The sequence below is a fragment of the Rhamphochromis sp. 'chilingali' genome, assembly GCF_963969265.1.
Source record: "Rhamphochromis sp. 'chilingali' genome assembly, chromosome: 1".
NCBI lineage: Eukaryota > Metazoa > Chordata > Actinopteri > Cichliformes > Cichlidae > Rhamphochromis > Rhamphochromis sp. 'chilingali'.
In genome coordinates, this window is record NC_137929.1 from 62,469,145 (window position 1) to 62,482,573 (window position 13,429).

The 13,429-nt window shown below is 43.7% G+C and overlaps 2 protein-coding genes across 2 annotated transcripts; one reads left to right on the forward strand and one right to left on the reverse strand.

Annotated features, from left to right (window-relative positions):
* Nucleotides 1–131: 131 nt before the first annotated feature.
* LOC308406540 (uncharacterized protein) lies at nucleotides 132–1,040 on the reverse strand. Its single transcript, XM_080897618.1, has 3 exons — nucleotides 871–1,040; nucleotides 576–741; nucleotides 132–435 (listed from the first exon to the last, which is right to left on the reverse strand). The coding sequence occupies exons 1-3, from the start codon at nucleotides 1,032–1,034 to the stop codon at nucleotides 385–387; spliced, it is 381 nt and encodes a 126-aa protein (XP_080753744.1). The 5' UTR covers nucleotides 1,035–1,040; the 3' UTR covers nucleotides 132–384.
* Nucleotides 1,041–10,734: 9,694 nt separating this feature from the next.
* LOC308403322 (N-lysine methyltransferase KMT5A-A-like) lies at nucleotides 10,735–11,564 on the forward strand. Its single transcript, XM_080892632.1, has 2 exons — nucleotides 10,735–11,134; nucleotides 11,224–11,564. Exons 1-2 carry the CDS (start codon nucleotides 11,065–11,067, stop codon nucleotides 11,559–11,561), a joined length of 408 nt encoding a protein of 135 aa, XP_080748758.1. The 5' UTR covers nucleotides 10,735–11,064; the 3' UTR covers nucleotides 11,562–11,564.
* The last annotated feature ends 1,865 nt before the right edge of the window (nucleotides 11,565–13,429 follow it).

Sequence of the window (13,429 nt, forward strand, 5' to 3'; positions counted from 1 at the left end):
GTTTTACAGCATATAAAATAATATTAACATTCATATTCAATATAAGAACATTTACCAAAAACAATATAATTCAATAAAGTAGTCTCAGAATAGTGAATTAAACCAACATTTATTGTTGATATTTTTTTTAACAAGGAAAACATTTTTCAACTGAATAAAAACAATGTCAATAACCAAAATAAATAGAAGCGTACATGAAAACTACACAGTCCTTCACCTTTCTGTGTCTGATTTTTTTAAGGAAAACAGTTTTTCATTCCACTAAAAACAGGACAAACCCACCAGCATGAACATTAAATAAACTATTACAATTGTAAAACAAAAATCATTTACAAAATGTAATAATTATCAGTGGGTCCCAGGAAATAGAATGTGACATGGGATTTAGATTTCCGTTACCAGGATGGTCGGGTTCAGCGTAGTCTTCATCACCACCTGTCAAAGACACATCATCAATATTCAGGTTATTCACTTGTTCACATCTGTCTGAGATCATTCATACTGTTGTATGGATGTGTGTACAGTATGTATATAATTATCAGCTATGTAAAAGATATTATCATCTCTGTTCTTACATAGTTGGAAGTCCTCCATTCAAACTCAGAGAGCCGCTGGAGGAAGGTGGTGATCCGAGGGCTGATGCTTGTAACCTTCCTCTTTATGACACGACCTGTCTTGCGGCTTGTACCAAGTTTTGCAGGGCATTTTGTTCCCATGTCTGGATTGATCCTCACAAAGAACCTTTTAACGGAAAAAAGGCTGCTTTAATTTCAAAATTAAAACATACATTACAGCAATCACCTATATGTTTCTGCAACTGTAGTCAAGCTATCACATATATTTCATTCTTAAATGGTGTAAAGTATTTACCTCTGTATCATCTCCAGTGTGATGGACGCTGACTCCTGATACTCAAGGTTGAAAACGTAGTATGACGCAAAGAAGACAGCAAGGGTGCTGGCAAAGTCATGCATCTGCTCAGGCTCATAAAATACCTTGCCCTCCAAACTGATCATCCAGCGGCTTGCAGACATGAAATTATTCCCTAAAAACAGACAAGAGTCCAATAAGACAATGTGCTCACCCTTACAAATAAGGTTTCCACAAGAATGCTGGATAGCAGGCCTCACACTGTACAAAAATAGAATCCACACAGTTTGCTGCCGTTTCTCTTATTATTTATTATGTAATGAAAATTATGATCAATTACAGGAAAAAACTGCCTAATGTTTTGGCATTTTGGCCTGTGCTGAAATGTTAGGCTGGTTTTTCCTGTTGGTCATTGTGTATAATAAATAATAAGAGAAACAGCAGCAAACTGTGTGTATTCTGTTTTTATACAATATAAAACAGACAAACCCCTGTTAAGTTGTTGTGGGTACAAATACCACAATAATTACATAGATTTTTATTACAAGAGGATTGAAACTATTTACTTACCAAGTGCTATTACCCTTGGTGTGATGGGTAAGGTCATCTCTCTCTCAACAGACATCTTGGTGGAAAAAGCCTTTAAAACACAAAAGGAACTGATTTGAATGATGATACCCAAAACCATTGAAATATTTTTCCTTTGTTTATGCTGGCAGTATTGAGAGTGCATGTGTAAAATTTTAAATATAATTACGTCAGCCAAGATGAAGATTGAGTCCTCTTTTTCTTGGAAGTACTTCATCAGAAGAAGGATGGCTGCTGTGGCGATCTGGTTGTGGTTCAGCTTTGCACTGCCGCACTCACGTAGCAGATGTTCAGTCTCTGGTTGTGGTTCAGCTTTGCACTGCCGCACTCACGTAGCAGATGTTCAATCTCCTTGTTCCACTGAAGTCTCTGGCTTTGAAAGAAGTTCAAAATTCTCCTTCCTTTCGTAAGAAGGGCTTCACTGAGACGTGTCTCTACCTCAATATCTGTGAGTGTGTGGAAGTGAGTGCAGAGGCCTCTTTTAGTAAAAAGAAATGGCCAATGCTCTTGAACCTCACATAAGGTGGGGGCAGGCCAAAAAAACTGGGTTAGATTGTTTTAGCAGTCTTTAAATGTCCAAAAAAATGTTGTCTACCTTTATTCTCACTAAATATGTCTTTTTACCTGCTGTTTTGTCTTGTCTCTCAAAGAACTGAGGCTACATCACACTGTCAGCGCGGCCAGCAAGGGCAGGAGGACAGCAATGCAGCACACTGGGCGGGAAAAGACAGAGAGACAACTGTTAATTTAATGTGGCATTTATTTAACCCTTGAAAATATATTTACATAAGTAAATAACAGAAAAAAAACACACAACCCATCTTTTCCAGAATAATTCAACTAATTGCTCTTTTGACCAGCCTAACACAGACGTTACATGGTTTTCCTATGAAAAAGACCCTGGAAGACGTATCAAAGGAAAAAAACATGCTCCCCTTCCCACTTAAAAAAATAATAAATATTAAACTTAAGTTGGAGTTCCTCGCGCCACCAACCTAATGTTATATTAACTTTTTAATGTTGTGTACTGCAGCTCACACAAAATTAAATAAAGCAGGCTAACCTACATGAGCAAGCTCAAAACTGGATAAGAACTTACAACACACTGCTGGGGTTTGGAATAGAATTGAACAAATACTTAAAATATAATCTGATTACTTTTGGAGCAGCCTTCAGGATCTCACGTATCAACACGTTGTTTTTAGACTTGATGGATAGCATTAACAGCCTGCTAGCTGCAAATAATCGTGTGAATCATGTGTTTTCACAAAAGAAAACATATCACTGATACAGAAATAGTCTATATACAAGATTGCTGCAACAGGTGCAGCCTTACCTAATGTCCACCCAAATCATTTGATATTATGCTTGAAAGAAGAAAGACTTATGCAAATACCAAATTCCCTTGGAAGACCCTGCAAGGGTCCTCTTGTCCCTAGCAACTAATGACCTCTGAACTTCAGTGAACTCTGACCTTTAGTGACCTCTGACCTCCTGTTGCAGGTGTGTGTGTGCTGCTGCTGTCTGCACCGACTGTTTCTGCAGGTGAGTTGATGGAGTGAAAACAATCAGTGAGACTCCAACAAGAACACAAATACACTTACTGTGTGTGTGTGTGTGTGTGTGTGTGTGTGTGTGTGTGTGTGTGTGTGTGTGTGTGTGTGTGTGTGTGTGTGTGTGTGTGTGTGTCCTCCAGTGTCTCTGTCTGTCAGTCCAAACCTTCAGCAGGTCTTCAGAGGATCTTCTTCAGAGTCTCTGAGTTGTGTTGATGATGGACAGACAGCTGATGGATGGACAGTGAAGAGGACCAGAGGAGGACTCAGTGAGGACTGTGGAGCAGCTGCAGGCTTTGGGAGGGTTCATGGTTCCTCCTGTCTAATGGAAATTACTTCTGTGAGAACTCATCTGGACAGCAGAGCGATGAAGTGTCCATCAGTGTTTCAGGTAGAGACAGGGAGATGTTCCAGCTGTGTCTCTGTGCAGATGTTTCCAGATGTTGGATACATGTCTGTCAGTGAGTTGAGAGTGTGAGATCAGTTCTAATATTTTGGCAGCATGTATTCAGACTGGTGGATGTTGTGAGATTTGACCTGCTTAGACTGTCGCTGTGACAGGAGGAGGGAGAGGCAGAGAGAGGAGCGGTGACACAGCTGCTGCTTATTTCTCCTTTAATGGACGTCATGTTGGAGCTGGAACAGCAGCAGAGCTCGTCATCAGAAGGGTCAAACAGGCTGATGAAGGTCTCTACTCTTGTGCTACTGAAGCATTTGGACCGTCTCCTCAGAGCTTTCTGAGGGTCAGAGGTCAGAACAGTGACATCACTTCCTGTTTACAGACATGACCTGCTGATAAAATGATTGAACCGTCTGCATCATCTCTCCTGCAGATCCTCCTCAGCACAGGAGCTCAGACTCCACTCCTCCTGTGAACTCTTCTGCTGACACTGCTTCATCACCTCCTCAGGGTCTCACCTCCTTTCTCACTGCACTCATAGCAGGCCTGGTTCCTGTGGTTCTTCTGGTTCTGCTCTTGGTTCTAGTTCGACTTCTTTTCCACTGCAAAAAGCAAAATGAAGCAAATGTTGTGTCTCTAAAATCACTGTTGTCTTTGTTGTTGGTACTGTGTTAACACACACCTGAATGCTGCAGACCACCAAAACTTCTGCTTCATTACAGGCGATTCAGTGTCACTCAGTGTGACTTAGTATGAGTTATTTCAGGTTCTGTGCTGAATGCAGCAGATTACAGACTTTAAACATCACAATCAGTTTGTGTTTCATCTCTTTGCAGTTTGGCATGACCTGTGTGTGTGTTCCAGATACACATCATGCTGCTCCACATGTTGTCCACTCAGATGAGAGGATTCACACTGCAGGTACAAATGAACCAAAACATTGATGGTCGTGTTTTTTCGTTAATTTAACCAAGACGTGCAGCACACCTGAGACAAACAGCAGATAAAGGGAGAAGGTAGTGTAGGAGTGTTTAGCTGATTTTAGAGTTTAGAAATGTGTTAACATAATGTAGAACTATTGTAGAGACACTGACACTGCCCTCAATGTAATAAAGGCCTGATTGTGTCATGAACTTAGGAGTCGATTGTAGAAGACCCCTCCCCCAGTTGAACTGTGCACGGTCTCAACATTTGACCTGGATACCTGTGGTCTGGAAGGGAGATGGGTTTTATGACCTCTAGGGAGTCACCTGCACCCACAGTGTTTTAACTGTCACGCACACTCACTGACGTGCACACACATACATACAGGTATGCGTACACAGTCACACACGAGCACTCACATAGACACAGACACAGAGTTTGCAGCACACCGTGGGGGGGTTTATGATGGGGATGCCTCTATAAAGCTGGCTGTAACTAACAAAGGGGTGAAGATTTTGCAGAGGGGCACCGGCCTTCTAGAAGATGCATGCTTAAATGAGGATAAATGAAGATGAGTAAAGATGAATAAAAGTTTTGTGAAAATGACTACTGAGTCCGGTGCCGTCTCTGGATGCTCGAGGAATAAAAAGAACCGGGGTAAAACTGATTTCGCAACAGTAGGAAACATAAAATGTAATGAGAGCTGAATACAGATTCACACCACACTTTACAGGTTCAAGAGGTACAAATACTTCTTCAAGACACTGTACATGAAACTTGCACATCTGGATGGGCATCCAGCAAAGCCAAGACCTGAAGGGGTTGATATGGGAAAGTAGACTTTTAGCAAGAGGTGAATCTGAGACACAGTTTAACAGATTCAATAACACAGAAAGATGATGAAGAGTCAGTGTGCTGGGTGAAAGGAACTCTTCTGATGGAGCTAAAACAGTTTGTGTTCAGGGTGGGAAAGGCTCCAAAGGCTGGGAGGCAGAAATGGAAGGTGAGCTCCACTCTGGTGTCTGAGTCAATGACTTCCTGGCTGACTGGTGTGGAGGAACCAGTCTGCTCTGATTGTCATCAATCACTGGAGGACATTTCACAAACATGTGGCACAGATGGCTGCTCTGAGCAGGTAGAGGAGATGAAAGGACTCCTCTTTCAGAGTTCATCAGTCTGCTTCTGAATCTCAGCATCAAGTCCTCCACCACGACCCGAAAGACTTTTTGTTCATTATGGAACGAATGTTAACTAGGGTGAACTGAATCAGTGATGGCTGATCTGCACACTCGCTAACACCAACAAAAGGATGCATTATTTCTTCTTCAGTCACCTTTCTCACTCACTATGTATTAATAGACCTCTCTGCATTGAATCATATCTGTTATTAACCTCTGTCTCTCTTCCACAGCGTGTCTTTATCCTGTCTTCCTTCTCTCACCCCAACCGGTCGCAGCAGATGGCCCCGCCCCTCCCTGAGCCTGGTTCTGCTGGAGGTTTCTTCCTGTTAAAAGGGAGTTTTTCCTTCCCACTGTCGCCAAAGTGCTGCTCATAGGGGGTCATATGGTTGTTGGGTTTTTCTCTGTATCTATGAAGCGCCTTGAGGCGACTTTTGTTGTGATTTGGCGCTATATAAATAAAATTGAATTGAATTGAATATTCAAAAGACTGAAAACTTCCAGGAGATAGCTGCTTACATTGAAATGATTCATTAAATAAGACAGCAACCCCCCCTCCTCTCCTGCTCACCCTGGCCTCACTGATAAAACTGTAGTTAGGAGGGGTCGTCTCGATGAGAACATCTCCACTGTTACTTTGGTCCAACCAAGTTTCAGTTAAAAACATAAAATCAAGGCTGTGCTCAGTGATTAAATCATTAATTAAAAATGTTTTCCCAGCTAGAGATCTAACGTTTAATAAAGCCAACTTAAGTGTTTTAGAGGTATTACTTGTCCCCTCGTGTTTGGGAGCAGTCTGTGGCACACAAGGTATGTTTACTATATTTAAAGATCTTTTAGAGTGCATCTCTCTGTGTTTTGACCAGGCCACATGTCTCCTGTCACCTAAAAGTACAGAGATTTTAAAACCTTCTAGTAAACAGGGTCCCAGCTTCTCCTGGGAAAAGTCACCACTGCCATAATCCTCGCAGCTCGGACCCTCCACACATCACACATCAGACTGCGGAGACAGAGCATGAAGGTGGTAAGGAGGAACTAAGGGGGGCGGGGCTGGGCAGTGTGACTTCGATTGCTCTGTTGAGGGTGGGGCTCGATGACGAACCTTTGGCCGCTCTGGTGGGGGTTTATGGGGGACAAAAAGGGATTGGGACGGGGGGTAGATCTGAGCCCAGCATTGACCCGCTCCATCATCTCCTCAGTGAATTTCAGGTGTGGGGAGGAGGGAGAAAGGGAGGGGGAGGAGGGTGATGGCCTGTCAGGGGTTTGGGGGATTGGGGAAGATCGTGGTCCCTGGTCCTGGTCGTTGGTGTTGTTGAGAGAGTTGCAGGCAAATAGGGACCCCTCTTCTTGCCTCAGATGTCTCTCCTTTCTGAGGCTCTTCCCGGGTGGGGGCAGATGGAGCTCCTCCTCAAGGTTTCTGCTGGGCTTTGTCTGTTCTTGGAGTACTGTTTGTTCCTCTTTATGAGATAACTCCTCGTTTATCTCAGTCTTGGCACCAAGCACAGATGGATGACGTATGGAATAAAACAAGTTGGAGGTGAACAGTTTCACCCCTGACTTGTTAAAATTAAATCCATTTGCTTTAAACAGATGCCTGCGTTGAGGATAAGGTAACTATAAAAATGTTGCTGTTTCTGTTAAGAACACTTTAGTCCTGATGATCTATAAGTGTCCAGAAGCTATCGCAGGTAAGCTCATACGCACAACGCCATCTTCCTCATTCCCCAGTATAAACAAAGCATACGGAGGGAAGACGTGACCACGAGGGAGGTAAAACGGTGGACTGCCCAATCAGAAGCTACGCTACAGGACGCACTCAACGACGTCGACTCGGACATGTTCAGAGCATGCGCAGTCGACATCAACGAGTTTACGGAAGTAGCAGTATGCTTCGTCAATATGCTAGCGGAGGAGATTATCCCCACTGAGAGAGTCACCACATTCCCAAACCAGAAACCGTGGATGGACAGATCGATCCGCACTGCAGTAAACGCCAGGACCGCCTCCTACAACGCGGGTCTCGCCACTGGCGATATGAGCGCCTACAAAGCGGCCTCATACGGCGTGCAGCGCGCGGTGAGAGATGCCAAACGCCGGTACCGGGAACGTGTGGAGTCCCGCTTCCACCAGGGCGACACACGGAGTATGTGGCACGGACTACGCACCATTACGGACTACAAAGCCAGGGACACTGCGCCGATCAACGCCGACTCTGCATTCACCAACGAGCTGAATCGGTTCTACGCCCGTTTCGAGGTTAACCAGGCGGCTAATGCTATCTACCGCCTGGCTACCGAGGACAGTGACGTCATCAGCGAGAGACCGGTGACCAGCATCGCGGAGCATGACGTCCGAGCGGCACTGAGGAGAGTGAACACAAGGAAAGCGGCGGGGCCAGACGGCATCACCGGCCGTCTGCTGCGCTGCTGTGCTGACCAGCTAGCAGGTGTGTTCACTTACATCTTCAACGAGTCCCTGGCGAAGTCTGTGGTCCCCACATGCTTCAAAAGATCCACCATCATCCCTGTGCCCAAGAACAGCAAACCCTCATCCCTGAACGATTACCGGCCAGTTGCACTGACCTCGGTAGTAATGAAGGTGTTTGAGAGGCTGCTGAAGAACATCATCTCCTCCTCCATCCCAGACACCACAGATCCGCTGCAGTTCGCCTACAGATCCAACAGATCCACAGAGGATGCCATCGCCCACGTCCTCCACACCACTCTCAGCCACGTGGACAAGAAACAGGGTAACTATGTGCGAATGCTGTTTGTTGATTACAGTTCAGCGTTTAACACAATAGTGCCCTGCAGACTGTTCACAAAGCTCAGGGATCTGGGACTCCACAGCCGTCTGTGTGCATGGGTGTTGGACTTCCTCACTGGCAGAACTCAGGTGGTGAGGGTGGGCAGGTGCTTCTCCAACAGCATCACCATCAACACAGGAGCACCTCAGGGATGTGTCCTCTCGCCACTGCTCTACTCCCTCTACACTTCAGACTGTGTGGCCACCCATGGCTCCAACACCATTGTGAAGTTTGCTGACGACACAGTGGTGTTGGGTGCCATCTCCAACAACGATGAGGCGGCCTACATGGATGAAGTGAAGAATCTGGCATCGTGGTGCCAGGACAACCACCTCCAGCTGAACGTCAGCAAGACCAAGGAGCTGGTGGTGGACTTCAGAAGGGGTCAGCACAGAGACTACAAGCCCATTATCATCAATGGAGCTCCAGTGGAGAGGGTGCAGTCCTTCAAGTATCTTGGTGTCCACATCTCCTCAGACCTGACATGGGCTGCCCACATTCAGGTCCAGACCAAAAAGGCTAGGCAGCGCCTGTATCACCTTCGACAACTGAGGAAGTTCAGGGTCTCTCCAAAGATCCTCAGGATTTTCTATACAGGCGCTGTGGAGAGCATCCTCACACAGAACATGACATCGTGGTTTGGGAACAGCTGTGTGAAGGACCAAAAAGCTCTCCAGAGAGTGATCCGTACAGCAGAACGCTGCTGCAGGATTGCTCTCCCCCCGCTTCAGGACACCTACACCAGGAGATGCCGGACTAGAGCAGCGCAGATACTGAAGGACCCGTCCCATCCTGGCAACAAACTGTTCCAACTTCTGCAATCTGGTAGAAGGTTCCGCATCTTCCGGGCAAGGACAGAGAGACTCAAGAGGAGCTTCTATCCCCAAGCCATCCGGGCCCTAAACACACACACCCGCCCTCTCACATCATCTATAATTGACTGAGACAGGACTCTTCCAGACACTAAACCAAGGCACAATGTACATTTCAATTCCTTTAACTTTAAATATGTTTATATTGTCTATCCTGTAAAATAGTCAGATGTCTATTCATATTAATGTACAGAATTCACCTGCTTGCTGCTACTACTGCACATTCACCCAGTGTATATACTATATATATATATATATATATAATGTTCTTCCTCTACACCCCCCCCCCCCCCCCCAAATTTTTGCACATGTCGAGGAGCGTGTCAGGCTACATTTCACTGTGTGTTATACTTGTATAACTATGCATGTGACAAATAAAGAACCTTGAACCTTGAAAAAAGAATAAATCAGCATAAAAATCAAAAAAAGAAGCAAAGCATTTAAAGAGCAAAGAGAGGAAGCCCTTAAGCACCTTCTTCGCTGCCGCATATTCTTTTCTTCTTCGTTGTATCTCCGGGGCATAATCAAGTACAAGTACTTAAATAAATAAATCATTAAATAATTAATTAAAACTGTCAATAATTATTTAAATGTGTTATTAATTAATTAAATATGTCAATAATTAATCAAATGTGTCAATAATTAATTAAAACTGTCAATAATTAATTAATTACATGTGTTGTAAATATTTATGTAATTAAATATGGTGTATTTAATTGATTCATTATGGCAGTCCTGGCGTTCCTTACCTCGGGGATAAACTACATGTTTTATGGCAAATGTGAGATGAGCCTTTGTGGTGTTCTTGGTCAGCAGTGGTTTTATTCTTAGAACTCTCGCATGGAGGTGATTTTTGCCCAGACCTTAAATAAGTTATTCAATTAATCCCAATTCAGGGTCTGCAGCCTTAAAGGCCGCATTTTAAGGCCGATTACATCAGAGCGACGCGACGAAGGCTGTCCCAATTCAAAGGCTATACATATATCATACATATACATATATCATACATATACATATATCATACATATACATATATCACTGACTTTCAGCTTGTTGTGTTTGTGGATATATGACTGACTTTAATTATTAAACATTCGCACATAAATAAGTGACGTCGTATTCAGTACTTTTGACAGTTCACTCTTCGGCCGCTCCATCTTATTAGGGAAATTCCACATACATAAATGTAAATTTCAAAACTCAACCCCATCATTTAATTTGTTTTTGATTGAAATTGAATATTACTTAAACTCTCTTAAATTAACTTCCAATAAAAAAGGTTTCTCATTGATTGAAGTTCATCCAGAAATGTTTAACGAATGAGCTGTCACAACTTTCAAGTACAAAGTTGTTATGAAGTCTGTCACATTCCCCCCCCCCTTTTTTTTCCCCTTTTTTATCCTTTATTTATTTATCCTTCTTATTTCATTGTGCTGTATATTGTTACTCTTATTTGCCTTGTATGTCTACTGTACAAACTGAACTGGAATGACTGACTGTTCGCTTTATGATTTCAATACAGTTTGGGGAAAAAAAAAAGCTTAAGCAGAGAGTTCAGCACATCCTCGGTAAGCCCGTCATGCTAATGGACGCTCTGCCTCCATTATTTACAGCTCTAATATATACACATAGCTCAGCAATACTTCACATCACAGAGGTTCAAATATATATGATTGACTCAGATGGTTGATTTGCAGTATTCCTCACGCCTCGCTCTGGGACAGGGTGTGCCAGAAGAGGCAACGCCCCTCAGCGTGCAAGATTACAGACGTCATTAGATAAGGAGACCTGGAGCACCAACAAGCCCACTGTTGATGCCGTCCTACGGGCCTGGGTTGCTCCACAGCCCAGGATCCAGGACAGCCCGTCCCTCATGTCCTCGATTTCAGAGCAGAAATGGAAGGGCCTGGCTTTGAAGGACTTCGGGGAGGAAAAGGGCAAAGGTAAATGCACCTATCGTTTGGACCACACCCTCGTTTGACAGCAAGTCAACATTTCTAAAGAGCTTATGATGACTTCCTGTTGCTCACAGGTGTCATCGCCCTGATGCCCTTCAACAAAGGAGACGTCGTCTGCGACTACCACGGGACGTGCATCACCAAAGCTGCAGGGAATCAGAGGCGGCAGTCAGGGTCTCTCTTCTTCTACAGGGACGAGTGCCACAGGGCTGATGCCACTGCGTCCCCCTGTGCCTGCCACCTGCACAAGGACTCCTATAGAAGGCACATGAACCATTGCCAAAGGAATCCAAACGTGAAGCCACAAAGGTTCACCATGAACTTCCCTGCTGGTCCTCGGGAGAGTGTGCTGTTCATCGCCCTGAGGGACATCGCGGTTGGAGAGGAGCTCCTGTGGGACTATGGAGTCTAGAGATGGCACCATGTCCCATATCCTACATTTGGATTTCTGCCCACACCGACATGACTCCAATAGAGTATTTTATAATCAATAAAACTGTGTTTTTTAATATATTGCTGCGTTTTGTATAAGTTCAAACTCAAACTAAAGCTATTCTGTTATATATCTTTCTCAGAGGTGAAATGCCGGTTGACTCGGTCCATCCCTGATGGAGTCTCCCATAAATCCTTTGGCTGGACATTTGACTTGTCTTTATTTTTCCTTTGTTTGATGCTTTGCTTGGCTTTTGTTGTGTCTGACCTTTTCTGATTAAAAACAAATTGAGCTCACAGGACACCATGTTGCCTCAGCTGATGCAGTCCTCTTTGCAATAATGTTTATTTCCAAAGGAATTTCTAGAAATTCAGAACAGTAAAATTCACAGAATGAATTAGACTCTAGACATAGATTAACTCTTATGTAGTTAAACTAAAATCCTCTGTGGGGGTTAGTATATAAACTCTTAACACCTAGTTAGCATGAATAAGTGTTGAATGATCAACTCCAGACAGATTTGGTATTTAACACTAAGTCAGAGTTAACGTTCCAACTCTCCAATAAGAGTTAAATTAACTTATAAAGACACTTTAAAAGAGCTGAAATCAAATCTGACAGTCTTCATTTGGACATGTTGGATTTGCTGTGTGGTAAGGCACCTGGGCCAGATGGCTTTCTGACTTTACAAAACCTTCCCAGAAGAAAGAATATTGCCTCTTTTTAACATGTATGTAGAAGCATATCACACGGAGGCTCTCCACCCACTGTGAGACAGGCAGTGAGTACTGAGAAACCTGCTAAACCTGCAGAACACTCATCATTTAGAGTCTGACGGGGGTTGACACTAAAATACTTTAAATGTTTAGCATGAAGATCAGAGCCTTGGATCCCACATTTGATTCACTTTGTACCAAAGCATCAAGGGTTTCACAATATAAGAAGGGTTCTCATATAATTCATGAGAGATGTGATGCTAACGATGCAGCTTTATTATCACTGGACGTTCGTCAGGCCTCGGACAGAATAGACTGGTCAGATTTATTTAACCTTCTCCCAAGATATGGATTTGGAAATCATTTTCTCAGATGGGTTCAACTTTTGTAACAAACAATAGTTTCTAAACCTGTCACATTGGAGCGTTCCACTCATCAGGGGTGCCCGTTATCTCCAATGCTATTCATTCTGACTATGGAACCTCTGGTGATGACACTTACAATGAGAGCTGTACTATTTGGTTTCCAGTTAGGAGATCGAGAGCAGAGATTGGCCCTAGGCCCTAGACTAGGCTGTCTGTTAGCATAGCAAAATGGAGCTATTTAGACGATTTTCTGGCTATAAATGATTCAAAATCCTCCTCCGTCCTATTCCTGAACAAGGATGAAAGGTTATGCAAAGTTTTTATATTGAGTCACGTCCTCTGCCTCCTCCAAAAGAATCCTTTCAGAAGTTAAACGATATCTTTAATTGGTTAATTTGGAATAACAAAGGTCCTAGATGAAGACTTGGCTTGTTGTACCTGCCATATCAAAGAGGGGGTTACAATTCTCTGATCTTAAACTGTATCACTGGTCTGCACAGGTGCGCTCAGCCACGCTCTATTTTTCCACTGAGACACCTGCAGCCTGGATAAAAAGTGAACAAAAAACAGTGACAAACCTTCAGTTTGATATTATTTTATTTTATTTTAAAGTTTCCACTTGACAGAAATGTGTTTTTGTTTGAGATTCCCGAGGTTCGCACAGTGTGATCCTCCTGAAAAGGAAACACCTTGTGGCGTCAGGTGAGCTTCAAAAGGTGCTGTCAGTCACATGACCCTGAGCCTCAGCAGGAAGTCTGACCCCTTC